At 32.6% G+C, this 27,064-nt stretch overlaps 1 protein-coding gene across 1 annotated transcript in view; it reads right to left on the minus strand.

The window, feature by feature from the left end:
- LOC143238886 (adhesion G protein-coupled receptor L2-like) overlaps positions 1–27,064 on the minus strand; it is a 69,303-nt gene that overhangs the window by 13,593 nt on the left and 28,646 nt on the right. Inside the window, exons 2-10 of the mRNA XM_076479507.1 lie at positions 25,003–25,050; positions 20,397–21,253; positions 18,212–18,415; positions 12,288–12,359; positions 9,530–9,620; positions 7,992–8,120; positions 4,172–4,347; positions 2,226–2,281; positions 1,052–1,166 (exon numbers count right to left, since the gene is read on the minus strand). Of these exons, the coding sequence (XP_076335622.1) occupies positions 1,052–1,166; positions 2,226–2,281; positions 4,172–4,347; positions 7,992–8,120; positions 9,530–9,620; positions 12,288–12,359; positions 18,212–18,415; positions 20,397–21,253; positions 25,003–25,045 (1,743 nt within the window). The 5' untranslated portion in view covers positions 25,046–25,050. The remainder of the gene's footprint in view (positions 1–1,051; positions 1,167–2,225; positions 2,282–4,171; positions 4,348–7,991; positions 8,121–9,529; positions 9,621–12,287; positions 12,360–18,211; positions 18,416–20,396; positions 21,254–25,002; positions 25,051–27,064) is intronic.

Raw genomic sequence — 27,064 nt, forward strand, 5'->3', positions numbered from 1 at the left:
GCATGGGTTGCACGTCCGGCAGAAGAAAGGTGAAATATATCTCAATGCATAGCGCCTACCTTGAAACATGGGGTAAATAGTGTGATGGTGTGGGGGTAGTTTTCTCTGAAGCACCATAAGATATTTGGAAAATAGATTGAATAATAGACCAGCGCAAGTACCACCAGATACTGATCCGTCATTTGTAAATAATTCACCACCAAGGAGATTATTACTCCAATCACTCATCAAACCTATACAGAAATTACTTAGCTAATAAAAAAGCTGATGAAGTCGTTTAAATGATCCAATGACTCCCACAGAGACCGATCTCAACCTAACTGAGCAGGTCTGGGATTTGATAGATCAAAAGATAATTCCATAGAAACTTTATGGAAGCGTATTAGATATTTTTGGAGCAAAATCCCAACAATACCTGAAAGAGTGTTTGCAAATATTAAAACAAATGGGGGACATAAAAACTTTAACTGTTTACCAAATTGAAACACTCACACTGATTTCCTGTTGTACTAACTAATAAAATTAATGAAATTTACCTTTCTTTGTTCATTGAAAGTATTCTGAAATCTATCTTTTTTTACTATGTCCTAAAACATTAGCATAATACTGTACTTTTACAAACTTAATAAGTAGTATTTATTTATAATCGCTTCAAACGATCTAATATTTTTATGGTTTTATTGGGCAATAATTACAATAAATATAAAACCTCCTACAGTTGATAAGTAAAGGTAAAAATGGTTTAATTTGAAGTTATTAAAGGTCAGTCTAAAATAAATTCGATTTGCTGCGAAGTTAATTACGACTTTTTTGTATTTAAAATACTGCTGCTAAGATTGTCTGTAGCCGTACCTTATTTTACAGTTTTGAGCGAAAAGTGACAGGAAAATATTTTATAGTATGACAAGGATTTGGACGGAACTTATCAGCTTTAAAGTATGGAGCTCTACCACTGAACCAATCTGCTCCCACTTTCAGAAAATAACTAAATTAGAGCAAATATAGATGTGACATTACATTCGCGTGACAGTGCAAATTTTCATCTACTTACTTCTGTTGGAGGCCTTCTTCTACCAACTACAGCCACCACACCAACTTCACTGCAAGTGCATGTTACATGCCTGTCTAGTTGTTCTACTAGTTGACACTCGTCAAACTTCCAAATTCTTATAAAACCGAGCAAATAGCATTAGTTACAACAGTGAATATAATTTGTAGTTTGTACAAATTGCTTTTAAATATGAAAATAAATAAAAATTAGAGATATACACAAACATTTAACAATAATAAAAGAAATATATCAAAGAACATTTCATTTAAATTCCCTATATACAATAATAGTGTTTATCATACTCACTAACATAAAACAGATACCTAATGATGATAAGACAAATCAAAACACTGTACGTTTTCTTTACTGTATTAAACTTCTAAATAAAGTTCCTTTAGTCACCATTTCAAGTAGCCTCTAAACTTTATTAATCTCAGAGTGGATTCCTCCATATTAACTCCAACCTAACTCGTGTATTTCGAGAGTTGGAAATGTGATGTTCTAAATCGTTATTAACTACAAAAACTAATATACACATACATGTTAAACAATGGATAGGATGTGATTTTACTCAGTCAGAGTCGTGTTTCTACTAACGAAATATTTGATTTAACGGTCTCACTGCTCTATAAAAAAATATGGAAGTTAGTATACAATTGGATCAACCATGTCGTTAATTGCTACATAAAATTTATATGATCGGAGAATAGCAGGAAGCTTGATAGTTTGGTGTTTGTTGTTGTTGGTAGCTGTTGTTTTTTCTCTCTATCCTCTCCGCGTATTTATTTGTATTACTCTGGTAGCATCAATATTTCGTTACTGGTTTCATCCTCTATATTCTCCTCCCCTCACACACGCGCACGCACAGCATCACATCAATTTCCTCAACATATCCTTGCAGACAGTAAAAGCTTTCTGATGCGAAAGAGAAAAAACTTTGTCCAACCTTCCACACTAAAAGTAGAACTTTCGTGAAGAGCAAAATTCTTATAGCTTTGCTAAACTAATAAAAAACACGATAAAACGTATAGTTATAAAAAATGTCACGAACAAAAAATAAAAGCGTTCGCAAACACTATGAAAAGATTGCTTCTTTGTTTGTTAGTTGTTCTTATTTTTGTGTAGCTTCCTAGTGGTACTAACTTATACAAAATAAGATTACACGATGACCAACCTGCTATTTTTCCACATGGTTGCACATTCGGTGATATAGTCATCTGAGACCGAATCCTATAAAAAGAAAATAATTAACTTAATTTCCGAAAAATATAAGCTATTCCGACCTTCTATAATGTGTATTTTACTATTGTTAGCAATACGTTTTTTAAGCCAATATTCCAAACGTTAAGCCTGTGAAAAAGGTAAACTACGCACTAAATCTACAATTACTTCCTATTAAACAAGTCCAGGAAAGCAACGAGATGAACATTTGCTAAAAACAAAATACGTTATATGCAGCTTTACTGTTTCTTTCTCGTTGATTATGTTTGTCATCAATTTGATACATGCTATGTTGTTGTGAAAGACACTACGCGATGGAAATCTTCGTATACAAATAACTTCAACTTGATAGATGGTTTTGAACAATTGACAAAAATTCAGTATTTCTATCAATAAACAACTGAATGTAATAAACCAACTGTTTTCACACGCACTCTCTTTCCATCTAAATGAGCGAATAAGTTAAAAATACTTTTGTATTCCATTGCTTATAGGAATTTCTTTTCGATAAGAATATAATATTTATTCCAATAATTTATCGAATTTAACGAAATCCTCCAGCACAGAGGCTGAAAGCTTACAGAAATTGTTATTATTTGTGTTGAGAAACGTCTTATGCTTTTCTTAATGTTAAAATGCTGCCACGTCAAAAGTGTGAAATATTAAAATGATTTCTCACTCTCCTTTTGACAGTTTAATCAGATTCTGCAGAATTATGTTTATATTTTGATTCGTTTATATTCTGCACAAACAATGTAGAAATAACTCAGTGAGTAAAGAGGTGAATTAAAAAGATTTTAATTTATTTTACAGTGGTGCATCGTTGGAATATTACTTATGTATTAACTGTTACAACGTTTTAAGTTTTAATTCACACAGCTTGCTGAACCATAAATCGCATCCCTCAGATGGTTCTCAAGCTCACTATGTTTGTAAAATCAACTATAAGTTTAGAATTCAGAAGCCATTTCATGGTTTTCATTAATGTCCCAAGAATATTTCTGTTTTCGATTATTTTTACTGGTAAACATTTACTATTATTTGTCAGATGTACGGTTTTAGAAACTGTAATACTAAACAGAAGTGATCTATAATTTAACGATGCTGAAAAACTTGAACATCTGATCTAATTCGTAATGACATTTCAGGCTTTTATTCAATGCTTATAGTATAAAGTACAAAATAAACATAATTTCTTTAAAATATTTTTAATCCAAAATCTAAGAGACACAGATTAACGTGAGATATTATGAATCACATTCATTATATAGCTTTAAGTATTAAAAGCTTCCAAACTAAAGATTTAACTTATTGTTAAACGTCTTTATCAAACAATTATTATTTTCAAGTTGCAGAACAATGTTGACAATGTTAATGGTTTCACCAAGTGATTACAATCGAAGCACTGAAGATGAAATACTCGATAACCATTTTTTAAATCAAGATCTCGACGTCTAAAATTATAAAACAGAAAATTTTACACAACTGATAGTAATTTAAGTTGTGTTGAAGCATATTACAGAATTACTTTCTATTTCTCTATCAAAAGAGCATTATCATATACAGTTCAACAAAAGAATTAATATTATTTTTTTTGCCTCTGTTAAAATGTCATTTTCAGAATGTAGAAACAAATGTGTGATACTGTTATAAAGTTTTAAAGATCTCTGCAAATAAAAATGTGGATGAGAAAACCTGACATAATAATACCCGTGTTTATCAGTTTTATTTTTCGAACTGACGGTTTACAACTACGTTTCATAGTTGACGCTCTTCTGAAAAGTTCATTAACGTTCAATTGTTTTAGAAATAATTTTACAAATGTAACGAACCAGAGGCAAGGAGAAGAATCTTTGGTGTCCAATAAAATTGAAAATGTTGAATCTGCTGACTGCTTACCAATACCACCAGTGTAATATTATATTTAATATCGTAGTTGAGCTCGCCTCCAGTTGCTACGTCCTTATGAACCGTTATAATAAACAACACACTCCGAACAATTACGTTCTCCGTTGTCAAGATATACTTTAGTCCGGAAACTTGAACTCCACATACAGTCCAGTTACTTGAACTTTCTGTGTAAGGAGAATTTTTTTTTTAGTAATATCACTCGTTTACTCTGTTAAGACCTAGTTGCTCTTAATAACATAATCGAACATGTAATGATTATATCATAATTTAAATGTCCAACAACGTCAACATTAACATCACTGTTTTATGTTTTCTAATTTAATTCAAACATCAATTACAAAAACGATCAAACACTAATGAGAACATCTTAAACATATAAACACAATATTGAGATATTAGATAATGTAATGTAGAAAGCAGATTTACTGATAGATATTTCGGTTATCTCTCATTTTTATGTAAATTCATAAAACAGTGTTCAAAGTTTTTCGATTTACTTAGAACCTTTGACTACTAATTAGATTTTGCTTTTGTGGTCTGATTTGAACTATTTTACAATATTGTAATAGTAGCGGTTTCAGTCTTACAATACATATCTTACCAAAGATATATCTCTAATTTGCGGTGACGTAGGTTTCCAAGACCATGTTTGAACAGTTTAATTTGTTTTGAATTTCGCGCAAAGCTACTCGAGGTTTATCTGCGCTAGCCGCACCTAATTTAGTAGTGTAAAACTAGAAGGAAGGCAGCTAGTCATCATCACCCACCGCCAACTCTTGGGCTATTCTTTTACCAATGAATAGTAGGATTGAGCATCACTTTATAACACCCCCACGGCTTAAAGGACGAGCATGTTTGAACAAACCTTAAAGTTTATTGCATTTGCATCGGACATCTAAACAAGTGTAGTCGAGTGAGATTCTGTGATTTACTTTTCTTCGTCATGAAAATGTCCATTGATTTCAAAGCGTAGCTGAAAGTTCAGCAAATGTCGTCAGCTTTAAACCTTTGTTTATTTTGTTGTTAACTGTAAGGTAATACATTTATTTTTATCGCAATGGCTTCTTAAATCTCATGTCTCTCTTTCTTAACCATAACCTTTACTTTGAAGATGGGGTGGTGCTCTGAATCAACTTAGGAATTTGGTTTCGAAGTTCATTGCTGTCTGAAATACTTTGCTGTAAATGTTTTACCGCTTCTATCCATAGCATTGCATCCTTTAATTCTACATCGCTTAACAACCTTGTGGCGCTAATACCCTTCCAGGAAAAAGGCTTTTATATGTATTCTTTTGGTCTTTATTATACCTTAGCAACACTTTACTGTCGAATAGTCAAGAATAAGATGAGAACCAAATTTATCGTGTGTGTGCGTGCCCAAGGTTTCATCACTGAAGTAACTTATGCGTGTCATTCTTGTAAATAGATATTAACTCTCTTTGCATGAACTCTAAGTCTGAAGTATAATAGGTCTAAAAAACATTTCAACAAAAAATGACGGAGGCCAAATCGTATTTATATGAATTATTTGAAGCATAGTTGATGTTTGACAAATGTGACTGTGGTAACAGGTCAGCAATTGATAGTTTAATAAAACTAAATGTTCCATTGTTCCCGATGTAACTTAATGGTTCTCAGTAAACGTCAGTTCTGTATGGTTTATAAGAATAAACTGAAATGACATTAACCTTTTTACTGACATTGAGGAAGAGATTAATCCGTTCTGAAACTTTTGGTGGTTTTTAATGAAACTGTTTTAAACTTGAGGTTCTCAGATATAACCATAAAAACGAGGCCCGCCATGGCCAGGTGGTTAGGGGTGCTGGACTCCTCTTCTGAGTTGCGAGGGTTCGAATCTCCGTCACACCAAACAAACTTACTCTTTCAGTTGTCTAGTATTATGATGTGCTATCAATCTCAGTATTTGTTGGTAAAAGAGTAGCCCAAGAATGGGTGGTAATTGTCTGCTATCCTTTCTAGCTTATGCTGCTAAATTAAGAACGGCTAGTCCTCGTATGACTATGCGAGAAATTCAAGACAAACTATCTCATATTTAAACAAATAATTCAAAGAACACTGGCAGGAAAAAGAACCGTAAAATAGAAGAAAGAGAATAATTACAGTTATTTTGAAATTATTTAAACCAATAAAATATAACTTCAATAATATTTATAACAACAGCATTAATACAGACAAGTTAAAGAACAACACATATTCAGTGATGAACGCAGAACAACGAAACTTTAACAGTAAACGAAAACATGTTCAAATGAAATTAAATAATGAACATAATAAAAGCATCATAGCTTAACCTTTAAAGCATATAAGCATAATAAAAACACTTATGCCTTGTTCTAAGTAACCACAAGGAAACTAAACCTGAACTGTTACCAAAGGCGAATAATATAATACAAGGAAAATCCATATCCTGTACTTATTCATATAAATGACCTAAAGTTAAACTTTATTACATAATATTAAACACAGTTATCTTCTTGTAATAGTTTACTTTGCAGAATGATGTTATGTATTTAAAACAAAGCCTCGGAATAAAACAGTTTATCATAGATAATTTGAATATGTTATTGATATTTTATTATGTGTAATCATTCAAGACTTTTCTTATACTTTCACGTTCAGTCTGTTCTTCCGTTTACCAACTCAAGTGAACATTTAACAGTGACGTTTTAACCAGTGGCGGATTTAAGGCTGTGTAGGCCTAGAGGCTAGTAATTGTTTGGGCCTTACATTCCAAGTAATTTTACATAGAATAAAATTATCAATGGGCCTTCATTAAGACCTTGGGTTTTGTGACTGAGCCTTCTCTAACCCTCGCCACTGATTCTAAAATAAGCCTTGAAAATGATATTTTGAGACAAATTATTAATTATTATGACTTTTTGGACATTAAATCCTTTTAGTTTTATGTAATATAAATAGGGAATCCGTTCTTGGCTGATTTAACTATATGTAACTACCATAATGTCATTGTAAATAAACTGGTCTGTTTGAAAAAAGTAAAAAAAAAAAATCAGCTTGCAATGCGTGAGAATGAATAATTTTTAAACTTGTGGAATTATTACAACAATAGGAGAAACAAAAAAGAAGTTATTTTTTGTGAGATCAATATGGCACATTATTCATAGATGGGCAATCCCAGCTCGTTTTGTTTTTATAATATGTCTGTCATAACAATATTAAGTTTTCGTCTGTCTGGAAAATGTGTGCTCTCCTTACTATCTAAATGCTCATGCGCACACGCTTCGAAGGATGGAAGTAAAAAGGTGAACGCAAAAATACTTCAGTTGTCGTTTTGTACAACAACATATTAAAAGCTTATCAAAAATTTTAGAAAGGTATAACGTTGGGTCATAGAATCGCATTATAAGTTTGTACAGTGACATTGTTAAGTACGGTAAGGTTTAGACCTAACTAAACTAGAAAAAAACGTATTCAAGTTATAGTATTAATTTAACTCTTATCGAATATGGGCCGTACTTGTCAGGGATTTAACAAATGTTAGGCCTAAGACAAGTGGACTTGTAAGTTAAAGATTTAGGTATCTACAGTTAAAATTATTTTGTATTGCCCTAGAAATCCTGTATTTAAATAAACAGTGTAGCAAAAATACTAATTTGACCGTAAATGTTTTGCTGCTCTTTGCCAGTATAGAAACAAATTAAAAACACATATTTGCTATGATAGTGAACAGCTAATGTGTGTCCACACACTAATACAAAAAAGATTACACTCGATAGTTTAGAGTACATTTTGAATACATTTAAGGAATAGTAAACACTGTAACATACCAAACATTCCTATACCTGCACAACTCTCACGTTCAGGAGTATTTTTACACTTATTGTAGGTCACTAATTTATCGGAAATTTGGTAATTGTGACGAGTTAGCACTGCTTGGTAACCATGATGATTTGGTGCTATTTCAAAATTAAAAAATAAAGTAATTAACACACTAAAGAAACAAAAGTAATTGTCATCTAAACTATTAATACAATTATATTGAACTTTTATTACTTTTTTAAAAAAAATATTTGCGACAACAAAAATATATTAGCGGAACAAAGAGGTGGATCTAAGAGTAATAACACAATGTCCCAATAATAGCTTAAACTTGTTTTAGTAATGTCATCCAGCAATTCATTTCTTTTACACTGTCTCAAAAATCATGTAAACGTGTTTCGGCAATGTTGTCCAATAATTAAATTATTTTTCATTGTCCCAAGAATGATTTAAACTTGTTTATGTAATGTTGTCCAACAATTAACTTATTTCACATAGTCCCAGTAATAATTTACACTTCTTTTTTTTTTTTTTTGAGTAATGTTGCCCAATAATTAAATTCTTTCACATTGTCCCAAGAATAATCTAAAATTGTTTCGGTAATGTTGTCCAACAATTATTTTCTTTCGCATTGTCCCAAGAAAAGATTAATCCAGTAACATTGTCCAAGAGTGAATTAATCCAGTCAGATATTTCAAAGTGTTACACCATCTCGCTAGATTGTTCCAGAAAGCTTTTTTTGGCTTCAGAAATTGCTTTCATTTGAATAAGTGAGTGTAACTTTACTTATATAAACCTGAAGATGTCTTTCTGCCTAAATATAGCTTTATATCTCGCACAGTTTGTTTTAAAAAAATGAAAATAACTACCAATACAGTACATTTGAAAGATTAACAGTTCAATAGCGTTTTAAAAAAAAGAAAGTGTCTGTACAGTTAATCTTAAACTAAACAAAGTGACTTTCTCGTAAAAACAATAAAAATGAAGATTCATGGTGTTTATTCTTGAAAATAACAGTTCTAGCATTATACACTGATACATACTAAACAAAACATTTACAATGATATGAAATCATCATATTCTCTGCAATTATAGATCATATAAACTTAGCAATCGTGAACAATCTGTAAACGCAATATACTTTAGAAAGACATAGGTAGAAAATAACAACTAATTAATTTCTGTACAGATAAATATCACATCATCTGATTAATAACTGCGTATGCATACACGTATCTATACGAATAGCCATCAGACAAATATACAGCTATCAAAGAGAAATGTAACAAAAACTGTAACATTGATATCAAACAGAGAGTTATTAGACAGAGAGTAAGAAAGCAAATACTTTTCAAACAGAAAAAAAGAACATAGAGAGGGTTTAGAAAACAAACGGTTCAGATAGAAAGAAAGAAAATAATATACAATTATAAGATTGATATAAATATAAAAAACAGACAGCCATCATGCAGACAGAGATTGAAAGATAGAGAAACTACTGTTGTAATAATGAAATAACTGTAATAAAATAAGTTTTTTTTCTCACCCATGAAGTTGGGGCATGTCGCTAATTCCCATGTATACTTCATAATAAACTGTTGTAGAGCAAGAATGAGGGTTTGGAAGTACCTGAGGCTCTGATAAGTTAATACAAAGACAATATGTGTCAAAGTGTGTTTGTTAACTTTGAAGCACCACACTAAATTTTAAAAACTTCAAATGAAAGTGATCTCAGAAAATTCGTATTGTGAACAGAAAGGGTCTTCTGGTAGAGTAAGTCAATCAATTATTCCACTTTATTTATATTTTGACATTTATTCATTTTATGAAAACAAATAATTACCTAAAGCAGAATGACTACTGAAACTAATATAACTTACCAATTTGTTACTTTAGTAAATATTTTTATAATATAAAATATTCTCTCAAAGTTATCATTTTGCTCTAGTTGCGATATCTTACGGTGCCATTAACCAACATCTGTTGTTTTCTCTGGTTTGTACGTTTGATTTTGCTTTAAGATTATTAACACGTTCTAAATTAGACAATCAACTGTTCAAAATTAACTACTTGTTAATTAAGAATCCTGTTAACTTAATAAAAATATTCTGTGTATAGATATCTATTTATCTGATTTGTTTACTTTTCGTTCACGAAATATGAATAATACAAGAGAACAGTGGGTACGCTACCTACACCTGATGCTTAAATTTCACCAACACGGCGATGAAGGAAGAACACACCATCTATGTGTGTTCACCTATGTTAGCAAGTAAATCATTTTAAAATACCAAATTAAGAGTAGATTTGCTCCAACCTAAAGTGGTATAGCAATATATCTGCGGACTTATAATTCCAGGAATCGGGTTTCGGCACCTATGGTAGACGAGCAAAGATAGTCCCTTGTGTATCTTTATTCTTAACTACAAACAACAATAGCAAGAGCAGTTTAACAGTGTCGGTCTTATTGATTCTCGCTCGGAACGGCCAGATGGTTAGGGCGCTTGACTCACAATATTCGAATTGCGGGTTCGAATACCGATCACATCAAGTATGTGCGCCCTTTCAGCCGAAGATGTGTTATAATGTAATGGTCAGTCCCACTATTCATTGGTAAAAGAGTAGCTTAAGAATTGGCAGGTAATGGGTGGTGGTGACTAGCTGTCTTCTATTTAATCTTTCACTGCTAAATTAGGGACGGCTAGCGCAAATAATCCTTGTATAGCTTTGCGCGAAATTCGAAGGAAACAAATATCGATTTTATCGTTAACACTATCACTCACGGTCTCCTGCCATTTATGGGAAATTACTTACCCCAGTAACAAAATATAGAATTAAAGTAGAAATAATTAAAATAATTAATTTTGGAGGATAAATAAAACTCATCCGGTAAAGCTGACATTCCAGACCATATATTGGTCATAAACGTGCATAAAAATAATAAATACAGTTAAAAATAACAAAGTCAATATTTTTACACTAATAAATAAAGAATGGAGTTTACCGTATAACTTCTACTAATTTAGTTTGGCATTTAATCCCTTGCTGTTTAATATATACTGTTTAAACATACGGTTGGTTGTTAAAATCATTCTAAATCGCAAGACGTAACACTTAAGGTGTATATAAGATTAGCACAGGTGAGGGAAGCTGGTAGACCAACAGATCTCAGCATTCTCTCTTTGTTATGCTTACATCATCAGCCTTTAGTATATTTACACTCACTGCAGTATTTACTGAAACACATCGGAAATATAATCACATCCAAGCTGTTACTTGTAAGAAAATTATTCAACATAATTAAGATTTTCTCATATTCTAAATGCAGACTTTATAATTCTATCTAATGGTAATTACACTTATGTGTAATTTAAGATTGCTTAATTCATTGAAATGTTTCTTAAAGCAACTTAATTTCCAAATACTTATTGGTGAAATAATTTAGATATTTTTCGAAATATTCAGTGTATGAAAACGATTTTCTTTGAATTTGACCATGCTATTCTGTCATCTATTGTTATGTATAAAATATTTTAACATGTATTTTTATTTTTGCACAATCACTCACCGCCTTCTTGTGGCACAATGGTATGTTTGCGAACTTATAATGTTAAAAACCGGATTGCGATACCCTTGGTGGGAACAGTACAGATGGCCTATTGTGATGCTTTGGGTTGAATTACAAAATAATCATTCAAATTTTAATTTTTAAAGCAGCTTCTGAACTAATTGATGTTATTAGAATGAATAGTTTTATAACTTGGAAAAACCAGGTATAATATGACGCAATTATTACAATAATAAAACTTACTTTAAACATTTATTAAATAAATAATAGTATTATGTTATCAGTTATGCTATGTATATTATATTATAGTGTACAAGTGGGAGTGTCATAGAGTAAGCACATCTTACAAAAGTGTGCTACATAGTGCCTTCAACCTAAGAGTAACTGAATATTTGGCTTACAACAATTTGCATCGCTAATTTACACATAGTAAAAAATATATCAGAAAGTTAGAAAACTGTAAGGAATTTTCATCCAAGAGTTATGTTTATTATATCGTTAGATTTTAAAAAAAATTAGTGATAGTTCCTCAATTTGTTTTTATTTTCAACGTTCAGGTTTTATTAAGAACACTTTATTACAAATATATGACAATCACTTTTGTTAGAAATGGGCACTTTGCCTTTTACATTTTTAAAACTCTGAAAACATATATATGTTTTAAAGCTTTTACTGAATAGTATATTGACTTATCGGAAACGTACATTGATTAAAGAAGTAAAAAAAAAAGACTTACTTGTTCGTTAGATGCTGGTTCTTTCTTTAGTAAATCGTTCATTAAAATTCTGTCCACACACTGCATTACGACCTGAAAATATAAAAAGACATTACATAATATTAAGAATATTCCAATCCAACACATACGTCTGTCTGTAAGTAACACGTATAACAACAGCATTGTTTTTCTACTTGTGTTTCAACAGCTTATCATTTTAAATGATTATGCTAGCGGCGATACTGTAATTATGGATCTTCACAAATCTAAAGCTGTTTGTGTGCGGTTTTACATGTGTATTTATATATAAGTCGCCAGGAGAAGAAGTAAAATTATGTTTAAGATGCACCTCATTAGGAGTTCAGACTGCATAGTGTTTAGAAGTCAATTATATGTTACTATTTGCAAAGGCAAAATTAATTGTGTGGCGTCGAGAACGTAAGATATATTTCTTAATACAAATATTCTCATCCTAACGCATGCACAAATCACATTTCTGTTTTTCTGTTGGGCATGCTGATAAGTTATTATTCTGTGACGTAGATCGAAAAAAAATTAAAGTTTCAGCAAATAACTGGAAATTTAACAAGAAAAATATGACAGATGGAGGATATCTGATTTTTTCAGAAAGACACACTCGTTTATGAAGTATCATTTTAGTATGAGATGAGTGATTACCTGCAATCGACCTGTCTTAGCTTATAGAGCTGAGGTAGCCCGAAAATGACGTTCTCGACTGGTCATGTATGATATATGTTATTCAATAAGAGCAAATGTTTGACATATTACTACAAATATGAAACTCAAAAGCTTGTCCTGATTGCATATATTTGTTAGATTTGGTGCGGTAGAAATATATGTCAATAATGTTTCTACGAAATATTTTCACAGATGAAGAAAGCGACATCGAAGAAACTTTACGTATTCGTAAAGCAAAGTAGCATAATAATACAGGAACATCTAAAGAAAGGAATAGCAGAGAAAGTGCTCACGTTCAACAACGTAATATCTCAAACAAAAGTACAGATTAAGCTGTGGTACACGTACGAATGAAGTGCCAGAAAAAAAGGTTTCTCCATGGGAGAAGCCTTGGGTGGTGTCCACGGAGATTGTGCCTTCAATATGGAAACTAGAGTACGTAGATGTATCCTAGACTTGAATACTACACTGCTTGTTAGGCTAAGTGCTGTAGATACGATATTACAGGAGACACTTTAGTATTTGTAGTGTTTGACTGTATTTTACAATAAAATACTGTGCACGGTTATAGAAACCATGCACAAGGTACTTCAAGATATTATACTTGCTGAACTAGTAACACATATATAAGACTCATGTGCAGATAATCGTGCAGTTCCTGTGTTTGAATTGGCCGTACGCGTCTCAACCAATCAGAAGCAGATACATTTGGCCAAGTTCATACTACCAACTTTAAGAAAGAATTTTGGCGGTCATCACTGAATAAACAAACAGTGTTCCATGAAGACATTGAATATGCACTCAAACAAACATGTGTAAAAAGACACCAATGCATTTTTACAAGCAGCAAAGGTTGTTCATAGACACATGTTCAACTAGGTTTGTCTATAATATAGCACTTGTAAAGAATTCTCAACAGGTATTTGTGTCTCCGTCTCTCATAACATAAGTAAAAGCAATACTTGAGGGTCCTAATACCCAAACTGAATCTAATAACGTGGTTTAATCTTAGACTACATTAAGCATGTCACAGTGTTTAAATTTGAGTTGTAAAATTTTCCACACGCAGTAGATCTATAATATCTCTCCATCATATCTTGCACAGGATGAATGATACATACAGAAACGAGGAATCATGGTTTTATTGATAAGCTGTACAAACAAGTATTGTCCGTTCATTATGATAACATAATGACTTTAAACACTGTAATAGTAAACAATGTATGTATTTAAACCAGAATGGAGGTATGCCCAAAGAAACTCTGTCTTGGCGTATTTTACAACAGCTGCTATAGACAACATCGACCACAATATATGTTCATCTACTACATGAGATCATTATAGCTTTATGTCAACAAAAAACATCACAATTTATCGCAGATATTTGATTAGGTATCATAAAACGCAAAAGACTTATAACTTTTAACAAAAGCATACATTAGTGTTCCTCCTTTTGTTCTTACAGAACAAGACTCTGAAGGTAACAATCATTCACCATTGTAAGTGACAAAAGGTTTGGCTTGGTTTGAATTTCTCGCAGAGCTACACGAGGGCTAACTGTGCTAGCAATCCCTAATTTAGTAGTGTAAGACTGCAACATTCACTGGATATCACTGACCTTCATTATCTCACATCGCAGTTGGAGTGCAGAATTTTCATAATTTTTTAACAAACCTGTTGAACACTTAAAACTCATAGTACTGAAAATGTATTTCAGTTTTTGTTTTGCTTTAATTAAAACTAGTCTGGTATGTAAGTTTATGACCTCTGAAAGTAGTGTTCCCCACTATTTTTTGTACTACAAATATTTGTTCTTGCACCTTTGTTTTTAATGAATAAACAGAATTTTGATTTTGTTATTGATATCACCTTTGGTCACTTAGATCCTTAAGATATTAATAGTAAAGTAAAAAATATTGCTCACAGTGTAGATTTTATTTTTATTTTCGTCAATAACCCCTCTTTTGAGTGACTTCGTAATGTGATATTTGTCTCTTCAGTTTAATATCTTCATATTGTAAAGTATCATAGTCTGGCTTTCTTTTTAGTTTTATGTCTTTTTTTAAGCTGACAACCACTCTTTAGAGATATTATCTTTTGAGTCAGTGGTAACTATACGGATTTACAACGATAAAATTTGAAATTCACTTATTTGTTGTGAATAGAGCACATTGTTACTACTATAATAGCTTTGCGCTAAATCCAACAAACAAAATATTATTGCACTGCAAAATCTTACATTCTTGATTTATTATTTTTCTTTTTTTCAAATGAGTAACTCGCCTATTTTATGGTTTACTGTTACGATACTTAAAGCCCAACATGGCCAGGTGGTTAAGGCACTTGACTCGTACTCCGAGGGTCGTGGGTTCGAATTCTCGTCAACCAAACATGCTTGCTCTTTCAGCCGTGGGGGCATTATGTGACAGTCAATCCCCCTATTCGTTGTTAAAAGAGTAGCCCAAGAGTTTGGCGGTGGGTGATGATGACTAGTTGCCTTCCCTCTGATTTTGCACTGCTAATTTAGGAACGGATAGCCGAGATAACCGTCGTGTAGCTTTGCGAGAAATTCAAAAACAAACAAATTATATTTAATGTTCTGTTCCACAGTGTTTTCGAACTATAAAATGTTAATTACATTTTCCTAGGTCTGGCATGGCCATGTGGTTAGAGCGCTCGCATGGCAATCTTAGGGTCGCGGGCTCGAATCTCCGTTTTCCTCAAACATCTTCGCCTTTTCAGCCATGAGGGTGCTATAATGTGACGTTCAATCACACTATGCGTTGGTAAAAAGAGTAGCGCAAGCGTTGGTAGTAGGCAATGATAGGTCCCTGCATTCCTTCTTCCTTTAAACTGGTAAGTTATGGATGGCTATGGCAGATAGCCCTTGTATAACTTTGTACAAAATTCAAAAACAAACAAACCTAAATCAGTAAGTCGGGAAGAAAAAATTAATTCTTTACCGTTTATTTTAAACCAGCCATAGTATTCCAACCTTTGATAGTATGTTTTTTCCTGGTGTCAAAAAAGTTATGAGCCATTGCGGTAATGAACAGAAATACTGTTATCAGTTGGTCAGACAACTCTGACTTTGGTCTAGTCCAACACCGTTAATGACAGTGTTGTTACCCAAACCCAAAGTTACTACATACGTTTCTTTTCACTAAAATATCGTGACAATAATATTAAATCAGGTGGGTTATTTGCGTGTAAGAAAATTCCTACCTTTAAGTTTAATTACATAAGACTAAGACAAGTTAACGTAAAGTACAGTTTTTTAATGAGTCTATCTTTTTTCAATCAAACATCACTGATCTAACTTTACTTCTGTCAGTTAAACGGTAAAAATACCAGGTGTAAATATACACATATGTTTTAATCAAATATACTTGAAATAAAAACACAGGAGAAGCTACGACGTAAATACAAAGCAATTTTTTTAGTTTGTTTTGTTTTAGTTAAGCACCAGTGACACAACTCCATATCTGTTTATTATTTAGTAGAAAACCAGACTTAAATATATTTTTTTTCCAGTAAGACTAAAAACGACTTCATATAATGTTTTTATTCTGCCTGGCGTTTCGGCTTACGCCTTGTTCTAGGACATTTGAGCCTCACAGGTTACGAAACTGATAGTAGATTATAATAACCATAATTTAAGCAGAATGGAAAAAAAAACGTGCATTTATAACAAACACGTACGTTTCAGTCATATATATCATTAAAACAGACACAAAAGACGCCATAGGGTAAATAGAGACTTATGTCTTAATTAACTATAATTAAGACAAAAATCTGTTAATGTTTCAGAGAAAACTCGCAATGGGGTATCTGCTGTGTCCACTATAGGGAAGCAGAACGGGGATTTTAGCGATGTAAGCCCGTAAGCTTACCTCAAGCTCATGAAGGATATTACAAAAAGCGCGAACGAAAGTGAGGGGTACAATTAGTTTTAATCAAACATGCAAAAAATACAGTCACTGTAGAACAGGCGTAAATATGGAGTGAAACTGTTCATTTTTATATCCGTTAAATTTGAATAAGTGTTGATAAGAGGCTTTTTTCCTTTCTCTTACATCCGGCATGGCCAGGTGGTTAAAGCACTCGACTCGAAACTCGAGGGTCTTGGGTTCAAATCCCGTCACATCAAACATATTCGCCCTTTTAACCGTGGGGGAGTTATAATGTGACGATCAATCAATTTCATTGGTAAAAGAATAGCCCAAGAGTGGACGGTGGGTGGTGATAACTAGCTGCTTGCCCTCTAGCCTTACACTGCTAAATTAGGGACGGTAAGCGCAGATAGCCCTTGTGTAGCTTTGCGCGAAATTCGAAGCAAACCAAGCCCTTTCTCTTTGGTACTGGTTCGATGAATCGTCTTTCCGTTCTTTTTTAATGTTTATGATGAACAAAACCACTAGCAAACATTGCAATGAAAGTTGAATCAAAAGATTTCAATGATGAAAAACATAACCCATATTAATGTAAAAAAATATTTAGTGTACGATAAATGCACTATAATATAATTTATCAGCTTTATAGTATCTATAAGAATACCTTGTTTTTAAAACAGCTTATCAATCATTTATCTACCAATATCAATTAGTTTTGTTTGTTTGCTTTTGAATTTCGCGCAAAGCTACACAAGAGCTAACTCTGCTAGCAATCCATAATTTAGCAGTGTAAGACTAGAGGGAAGGCAACTAGTCATCACCACCCACCGTCAACTCTTGGGCTACTCTTTTACCAACGAATAGTGGCGTCGAACGTCACATTATAAAACCCTCCTCGGCTGAAAGGGCGAGCATGTTTGGTGCGACCGGGATTCGATCCCGCTAACGTCGGATTACGAGTCGAGCGCCTTAACCACATGGCCATGCTGGGCCAACAATTGGTAAACCTGCCAATCTGAGAAATGACACTTTCTAATAAATTAGAATTTTGTCATACTAAAATCAAATGCGCTTCCACTATAATTAGCGATATAAAGATTAGTGAATGTACCGTTAAAACCCCTTATTTTGTAGTTAATATTAGTTATTTAACTAAAGAAAACAGTAACTAATCAACGGATTTTTGTTAGTTCTCGAATTTAGAAACTACTCATCTTTGTGCGACTGATCATTATTTCTCTTTTTTTCATCTGAAAACAGTTATGGTAATGTCGAGTCCCTGTGTCCTCTTAAAGTAGATTTTAATTAACTTTTCACTCGATGTAAGTGATTAAGCTATAATGGGTCACTTACCCTAATTAACGAAGAACTAAGATTGCTGTGCGCTAATAAGCGTGACGACGCTCCAAGTGCATACGTCATGATCTCTGTGGCCTCTAATAAATCTTCTTCACTGTATATGATTTCTTCATGAAGGATATTTTCAAGTTCTCCAAAAACGTTGTAACAAGCTAAATCTTCATCCAGGCCATTCTTAGGGTTGCAAGAAACTTGCAACTGTTAGAGATATTTTGCAATTTTTATTTCTATATTCTGATTGGTAATTGAAAATTATATCTTAATGTTTATAATTAGTAGACACTCTTGTTCTAAAGACTTTTTTTTCAAATTCTACAAAAAAAATAATCGATAGTAATGTAATTGTCACCACCAGTTGTCAGGCTGTTTATAACTTATCCATCAATTTGAGAAAATTCAATTATAAATCAATCATTCACTGAGTTAGGATCTCACACCATATAGACACATGATTGTTCGAAAATATGAAGTACAAATATTTATGGTCAATAACTTTTACAGTCTAATGAAAGTGAGAAACCTTAGTATTTCTTGATATTGAAAACTCTTGCAAAGAGCAATCAGGAATTCTTACAAGTAGACATTAAAACTTCTTGCAAACAATAATTAAAAGCTGTTAACAAGCACACAATAGAAACAGTTATGACACTTAAACTTTTTCAAGCGGAAATTATATTTTTATAAACAAACATTGAAAATTTTCATGCAAAATAATTTGTTGTAAACATACAATGAAAACTCTCACAAACACACAATTAGAAAATTCCATGTACCTAAGACGCTCTTAAAAATAGGCATTAGAATTTCTTAGAATTAAAAACCATTGAAAGCATCGGACACTTTTGTAATCAGCTATAGACAGTTTTATTATACTAAACGTTAGAAACACTTACAAACACATATTACCTGATATTTTCTATTCGACCATTCGAAACTTACAACAAACATAAAATATTATTATAAAGATGGATTAATTTTTTTTAACAAACATGAGGGCCCGGCATGGACAAGCGTGTTAAGGCGTGCGACTCGTAATCTGAGGGTCGCGGGTTCGCATCCCCGTCGCGCCAAACATGTTCGCCCTTTCAGCCTTAGGGGCGTTATAATGTGACGGTCAATCCCACTATTCGTTGGTAAAAGAGTAGCCCAAGAGTTGGCGGTAGGTGGCGATGACTTCCCTCTAGTCTTACACTGCTAAATTAGGGACAGATAGCCCTCAAGTAGCTTTGTGCGAAATTCAAAACAAACAAACATGAGAGTTACATAACACAAACATCGAAAACTCGAGACAGAAGCATTCGAAACATTTGTTAGTAGCCGTTTAAAAGTCTTACACACAGTCGATATAACATTTGCAAACAACCCATTAAAGCCTTTATTAGTGCTGTTCACAAGTTATAAACACATGTTCATTATTTTACATCTTAGAACATTGTACACGTACAAATGAACATTAGAAGTTCTTACAAGTATACATTATCATTTCCAACAAACAAACATTAGAAACTGTTATTTGGTTTGGTCTGTATCGAGTTTCGCGCATAGCTACACCAGGGATATCTGCACTAGCCGTTTCTAATTTTGCAGTGTAAGATTAGAAGGAAAGCAGCTAGTCATCGCCACCCTCGCCAACTGTTGGGCTATTCTTTTACCAACGAATAGTGGGATTAACCGTCACATTATAACGTCCCAATGGCTGAAAGGGCACGCATGCTTAGTGTGATGGGGATAGAGTGGCATACAAACATTCAAATAAAGAGACACTTTTCCAAATAACTTAAAATATTTACCAACAGCTACAAAGTAACTATAAATATGTTAGTACCAGCTACACGAGAGTAATTACCACATGTATGACTAGTAGCAGTTACCACAAAGGATTACTGACAGCAGAGAAACTGTAAAAATAATTAATAAGAATCAAACTAAAGATTAATGTCAATGGTGTTACAAAAATCACGGTTAGCACTTGCTACAGCCAGAGTTAACGTCAACAGAATTGTAAGAAGCATAATTATTACACGTCACAGCAAAGAATTATTACCAGAAGTATCGCTTTAAAGAAAAGTGTTCTAATAGATTATATAAGCTACAAATTATTTATTGTCAAATATCTGATATCTTAGACATGTCTTAAAGTTTAGAAAAATGGAAATTATTTCGATTGTTAGGTTCTCACCGTTTGCTTCAAATTTTCCAGACTTACAAGCCTGCAGTTTTCATAATCAGGATCATCCCATAATCCAGTAGCGTGGCACATTCTGAAGATCTGACCTTTGTAAGACTCTGGACAAGCCATTGTAACCAACACGCCACCCTTTTCTTCTGACCATGTTCTGTTGTGCTCCACATCTTTAATGCATATATCTACGTGCTCTCTAGATGTTAATAATTCGGAAGAGGCCATTGAGAAGTTAACCGCAACATCAGGTTCATCAGTTGTCAAATTTCTCCAGAATAAAAACGACTTTTTGGGAGCAATGTTCAAGTTACGCGATGTTTTGTTACTGTAGTGTTCACCAACATCTGCTGAAAACCTGCGCTTTCTAGATAAATTGAATTGCCCTAATGATCCATATCGGTCGGACAATAGTGGTAAATTTAAGCCTCTAAAAGAACTTTGTATGGAAACGTTCAATTGTCGTAATATTCTAACATTATGAAATGATCCACTTTGTTTAGGATTTAATGGGGGATAACTTGAATTATTTTTTTCCAAGTTAAACGATTGATCATTTGTGTTGTAACTGACCATTTCAGTTGAATTATCCGAATAAGTATTTTCAAAAAAAGAGTGGTCATCTAATCCTTTGTTATTTTTAGGTTCACCCTGCATTCCTGGCAAAGCTCCTGTATATCCAGAGTAAATGATCTTAGAGTCAGAAATGCCAGACCTAATCGCAGGAGTTTCTTCTCGGGATAATCTCCTGAAGTCTTTTTCTACCGCATTTAGTTCTGGATTAACTTCTCTTGAATACCAAATATTTCCAAAAAGATTTTCGTCTTTCGAGTCGATTGCTGTGACGTTATGGGCTCCTGGCATATTCAGACAAAAAATATAATATTTAATAAGTTATGCGAAAGATTATAACAATAAGACGTACAATTTATTGTACTAGATTTACAACTAATATGGATGAACTATCAGAGATTTTTTCCGTAAATCCAATTACCACATACTACCGCACGCGTGTGTGTAGCACTTTGATTTAAGTCGGTTTATACAATTTTACAAGTTAATGAAACAATGAGATTTCAAACAATTTCCTGCAAAATTTACATGAATTTTATAAATATTTGCGAAGGGATCTTTATTTAACATCTGGAAGTCGGTAAGATTGTCTCATATAAACGAAGAAAAAGTTGTTTCTATAAGTACTCATCTATATGATATATACGAAAAAAATTAGTTCAGTTCATACAGCACACTTTATACACGAACATTAATTTGTGCTAAAGACCCATTCTTTAAAACTTTAAGAGTTCATCATTAGCACAGAAAGCTGTGCTTTATCACCAAGAGTAATTATAATAAACTGGAAGCTTTTGCAAAGTAAAAATAAAACATAATTAGCTTCCGTTTTCAGTCTCCATTCGAGACGAGATTAGGAAGCATTGGCAACTTCAGAATAATAGAATAGTCGTGTACTTGATATCGGAAACAATGAAGTGTCCTTTGTTAAAGATATTTTTCTTTGGAAACAAAAAATAAAACTGGCGAACGAAATTTATTTTTGATTTTATGGATTAAGTATGATTATAAATTTTATTCTCTTTGAATAAGCAAGCGGTGTAATATTGGCAAAAAATAAAAAAACGGGTCTATAATTAAACAGTTCAAAACTGGTGGCTTTAAATGGAATTTTTCATTAGTAAAACTATAAAATGACATTTATTGTAATTCTGATTATGTTTTAAAGCAATTCCCGTAATCTGAGGGTCTTGGGTTCGAATTCCCGTCACATCCAACATGTTTACTCTTTCAGCCGTGGGGTCATTATAATGTGACGGTAGCCCAAGCGTTGGAGAAGAGTAGTCATTACTAGCTGCCTTTCCTCTACTTACAGTGCTAAATTAGGGACGGTTAACGCAGATAGTTCTCGTGTAGCTTTGCGCGCAATTCACACACATTAATTTAGAGGATTTTTTTTTTCAAATTCAGAAATGTGTGTGTGTGTTTTTCGTATAGCAAAGCCACAAAGGGCTATCTGCTCAGCCCACCGAGGTGAATCGAACCCCTGATTTTAGCTTTGTAAATCCGGAGACATACCGCTGTACTAGCGGGGGCTTCAGAAATGATTTAAGTTTAAAACTGAATCGATATTTTTACTTTTATTATTAATTTTATGCACTTGACACTCTAGGCTAGGAAATCTCACACGACGTCTTTATTTTAAGTTTTTTATACCAAACACTCACTACACTTATAAGATTTCACGGCGCACACACCCCTCATGGCCACCATGCTCACTTGTCACTGAAGTCGTAATAGGCAACGATAATTAAACTATTCTATCTGAATAAATGCTTTTTGGCTTTTATGACACTTCTTATTTCCAGAAATCAAGCAAGACATCACGTGACACACGGGTAGATATTTTTCTTATTCATGCTAAGTAAAACATATGATTTACTATTATATGCTAAATAAAACAACAAACAATTTCTAAAATTTTCATCGACTAATATTCGTTAGGTTATCATAGTTAAATTTCATCTTTTATTAACTAAAAATATAGAATAACAAAAACGATCAAGTAGACGTTCATAGTTACCGGTACATGGTAAATGTATTCGTTTTAAAATAGTATTGTCCAACAAAATGAAGCCCAACATATTTCAAATATGGTGGTTCATTGGATTATACTGAAATAATTTTGGAATCAAACTTTGTAATTTTAGAGTGTAACAGTTATACTTTACCTGGAAATCATGCACCCTTACGACAGGCCTACAACGTAGTTTCCATCATAAAATACTCCATCGTAAGGCTTTCATGTCTAAGTTTCTCAAGTCTTTCATACAAGCTTCTCATGTTGTCTAGTACTAGCATACAATTATGAAGATTTCCCATTTCCCATTTTAAGAATCCTATCTCTCAGAAATCCATAGGCAATATATGTGGCGACTTGATGGTATTTTTACACATAGAATAACATGAATATTTGTTTCATATTACAGCTGTTTCAGATATGCCAAAACTGAACGGATATGTCAAGGTAGCAGACAGGGACTTACGTTGCTTTCTCTGACTGATATTCTCCTTGATTATGTTATATACTGTTACAGTGGAGACGTGGACAGCTTTGACAACTGACAATTGCGCTCGTGGATTATCACTTGTGACAAGATGCCGCACTTTACCTACCACGGCCGGAGAATGACCTCGTTTAGTTCTTTTTCTGGATGGTCCTCAATCGGTATTTCTCTATTTTCAACGTCATTAAGACAATAAATATCCCTATTCCGGAAATTATAAATTCTACTTCTGAACATATTTTCATGGTCTAAATCTGCGGATATGTTGCATCGGAAAGAGCTCTCACATATACTTTTCAAAAACGCTAAATTTATTGGTGGCATGTCAGTGCATTAATCTGACTGTTATTCTTCATCTTCACAGTTCTTTGTTCACTAAAATATTAAGACTTAAGCCTCATAATTTCTTTTGTAATTACGTATTTCTCAGCTATACTACCTCTAACTAGTGAACCCAACTATAAGCTAAGAATTACTACTTCATTTACGACTACGCTTAACTCAGTAATGCCAGAAATATTAGCTAGTAAGATCCATTGTGCTTTTCCAGTGTTTTTTTCTATAATTAATAGATAGCCAATATAATTACTGAGTGTTTTTAGTTTGTCTAAAAACTGATTAAAGTAAAAAGAGTGAAATCCTGCTAAATGAGATTCTATGATACTGGCGAATTAATATGGTGTTGAACTTATGTTTTGGTTACATATTTCTTTTACGTTTATATAGTCCAGAAGTTTATTTACAGTAGGAGAGGAATAAAATAGTTACTGTTTGGTTTGTCTTTAAAAAATGGTTTAAGTTAAACTTTAGACAATGTTTTTACATTTACAAATTATGGTTACCCCCAACATAGTTACAGCTAGATTTAAGAACAAATTTTAATTTATTTTTTATGTTAAGAAAGCAAATAGTGTTAATTTCAAATTTCACAAATGATTTAATTTAATGTTAAAAAATGATTTACAGATTTAAAAACAAAGGCCGCCAACAATAAAACGTTTTGATTGTTATTGAGAGGAAATTGCTACACATTTTAACCGTTCTATTTTAAGTTAGAGCTTTGAATAATATGTATTATACAGGGTGTTCGGAAAGTCACTATGCAGTTTTGAAAGCAGCGATAACCGCATTCATTCAGTCTATTTCAAGCCAGCAACTGATAGCGGTGTTTAGAAACAAAATAAGAAGGATCCAAGCCTGTATTAATGCCAACGGGGGTCACTTTCAACATTGTTTATAATTGTTATTCATATTTACCTCTTGTATTCTATATTGAAATATGTCTGTTAATAAATATATAAGTGCACAGTGACTTTCCGAACACCCTGTATATCTAATATCTACTGGAAACGTTTCAGTTTTTTTTTTTTTTGTAAACCATTTTCTTAACAGTTAGAAAATTATCATCTACTACTGTAGACTATTTATTTATAATGTTACATAAGGGTAAACTGACAGAAAATACCGACGAAAGATAATCAAATCTCTGATTTTAGACGACATAAATTTGAAACGTTTTAACTTACCGAACTTCAGAAAAACGTAGATCAAAATAAAGACTACACCCATTTTGCCTGAAACAAAAGCAAAATACATTTAACGTTTATACAAGCTATGCAAGAAATCAATAATAACTAACTATTCGTCTGAGCTAATCCTTTTGTAACATATTACCATACTTATTCAAATAACGGCGTAATACGAATATTAAAACTACACATTTGTATATGTGCTATTATCATATTAAATACTTATAAATGCTAATACTAATTATTTGATTGCATATAAAATAATTCATATATTATTAAATCATATACACAGATAAAGTGGAATCACAGTCAACTTTTAATATAAGCGTGAACACAAAAAATATTCATTCAAATACACTGATTGAGAGTTAATGAAAACGTATAAACGAACGTAGATGAGACTTGATTATTGATCAATCCTCAGAGAAGAAACTAAAAAAAAAGCATAATTTTATTTTTATTATGAAAATAATATATATATATATATATAATGTGCTGTGTTTTAAAATGTAAAAAACTAAAACCCTTTTTCTTATTTTATCTTTGCTCTGCTAATGTCACGTGACCGTTAAACGGAACATGGATGTCGTCTTGAACTCGCTTTGAACAAGCTGCAGCAGCTTAAGTATTTGAAGAGAAAATAAAAAAGGCATGTTTTCCTTTTTCATTGAAGGCAGTACGTATTGTATTGCTCTACTAACACATCTGTATTTTTATTTTTTTCACAATTCTAAAGCGATACATGCGATATTTTAGTCATCGACATTCTCGAAGAAAAGACGCTGACACTGTTAGCTCGTTCCCCTGCAATACAAATTCACTGAAGTGACGTGGACGGAATGCGTTGTTTAATTGAAAAACATCACGGATCGATACAACTTTTGAAATTCCCTTTACTTTTATTTTCTATGCTATGAATAAACAAAGTATGAAAACTCTAAACATTATATTTAAAATTAGGAAGTTAGAATATTACTCTTAAAAACAAAAGGATATGAGCTCAACGTGCTGCTTAACAAAAAGCACAGCATGGTTCAGTTTATCTGGCTCTTGTTGAATAAAACTAAATTTAACTAACTCTATTGGAGAAGCTAATACACTGGAGAATTTAATTGGTTATTTCAGAGGTTCTAGCACGTACAAAAAAATTGATTGGCTATTACATTCGTCTAACTTTTTCTAAAGACGAGTTTCGATTTTGCAAAGCAACTAGAAATTTGTAAAATAATTGAGCGAGGTATTACAGATCGTCAAATACTTTGAAAGAATATGGCTAGACAATTCAGACCTCTTGTAAAATTAGAGAAATTGAGCCATTATTACAGAAAAACTGGTGCTTTGAAAGAACTTAGATCGTTACTTTATGCTGGCTAATACACCGAAGAAATTGAGTGGTTACTTCAGAGCTAAAAACATGGTGAAACAACTTGAATAGTTATTTCAAAGTAAATGACACATTAAAAGAAATTGGCAAGCTATTTCCAAACAACTGCTACTTTAAAAACTTGGCTAGTTATTCGAGAGTGATTCAGAAATTGAAAGAATTTGTCCGGTTATCTTAAAGAAACCGACAAACTGAAAAAGCTCAGCTGGTCATTCAGAGTGACTGACACGCTGAAAAGTCTCAACTGGTTACTTCAAAGTGGCTGAAAAAAGCTATTAAATGAGTTTGTAATCTTGCGATGATTTTAACTATGTATTTATTTTGTTCCTATATTTAAAACGCCACTCAAAACTAAAGCCTTGAGATACAATTCTCAATAAAATGGTGTAATGTTGGAAGGTAGTTTAAGAACTTAAGAGCGAAAATATTACCTAACGTGCCTCGAGTTACAGAATTAGGCCATGATTATTGATTGAAAAATGCAAAAAAAAAATAATATTCTTAAACTGATTAATTTTACACTTCAAAGTAACACTATATTCTCGAACTCAATCCTTGTTGAGATCGGATGTGACCTAGTGTTTCCTGTACGGAGCTACATTGTGTTTCTTATTAAGTCCCGTATTTTCATCTTTGGAAGCGTTATAAAATTCACACTTAATCCCGTTACTGGTT

Source organism: Tachypleus tridentatus, chromosome 13 (assembly GCF_004210375.1).
Source record: "Tachypleus tridentatus isolate NWPU-2018 chromosome 13, ASM421037v1, whole genome shotgun sequence".
Classification (NCBI taxonomy): Eukaryota; Metazoa; Arthropoda; class Merostomata; order Xiphosura; family Limulidae; genus Tachypleus; species Tachypleus tridentatus.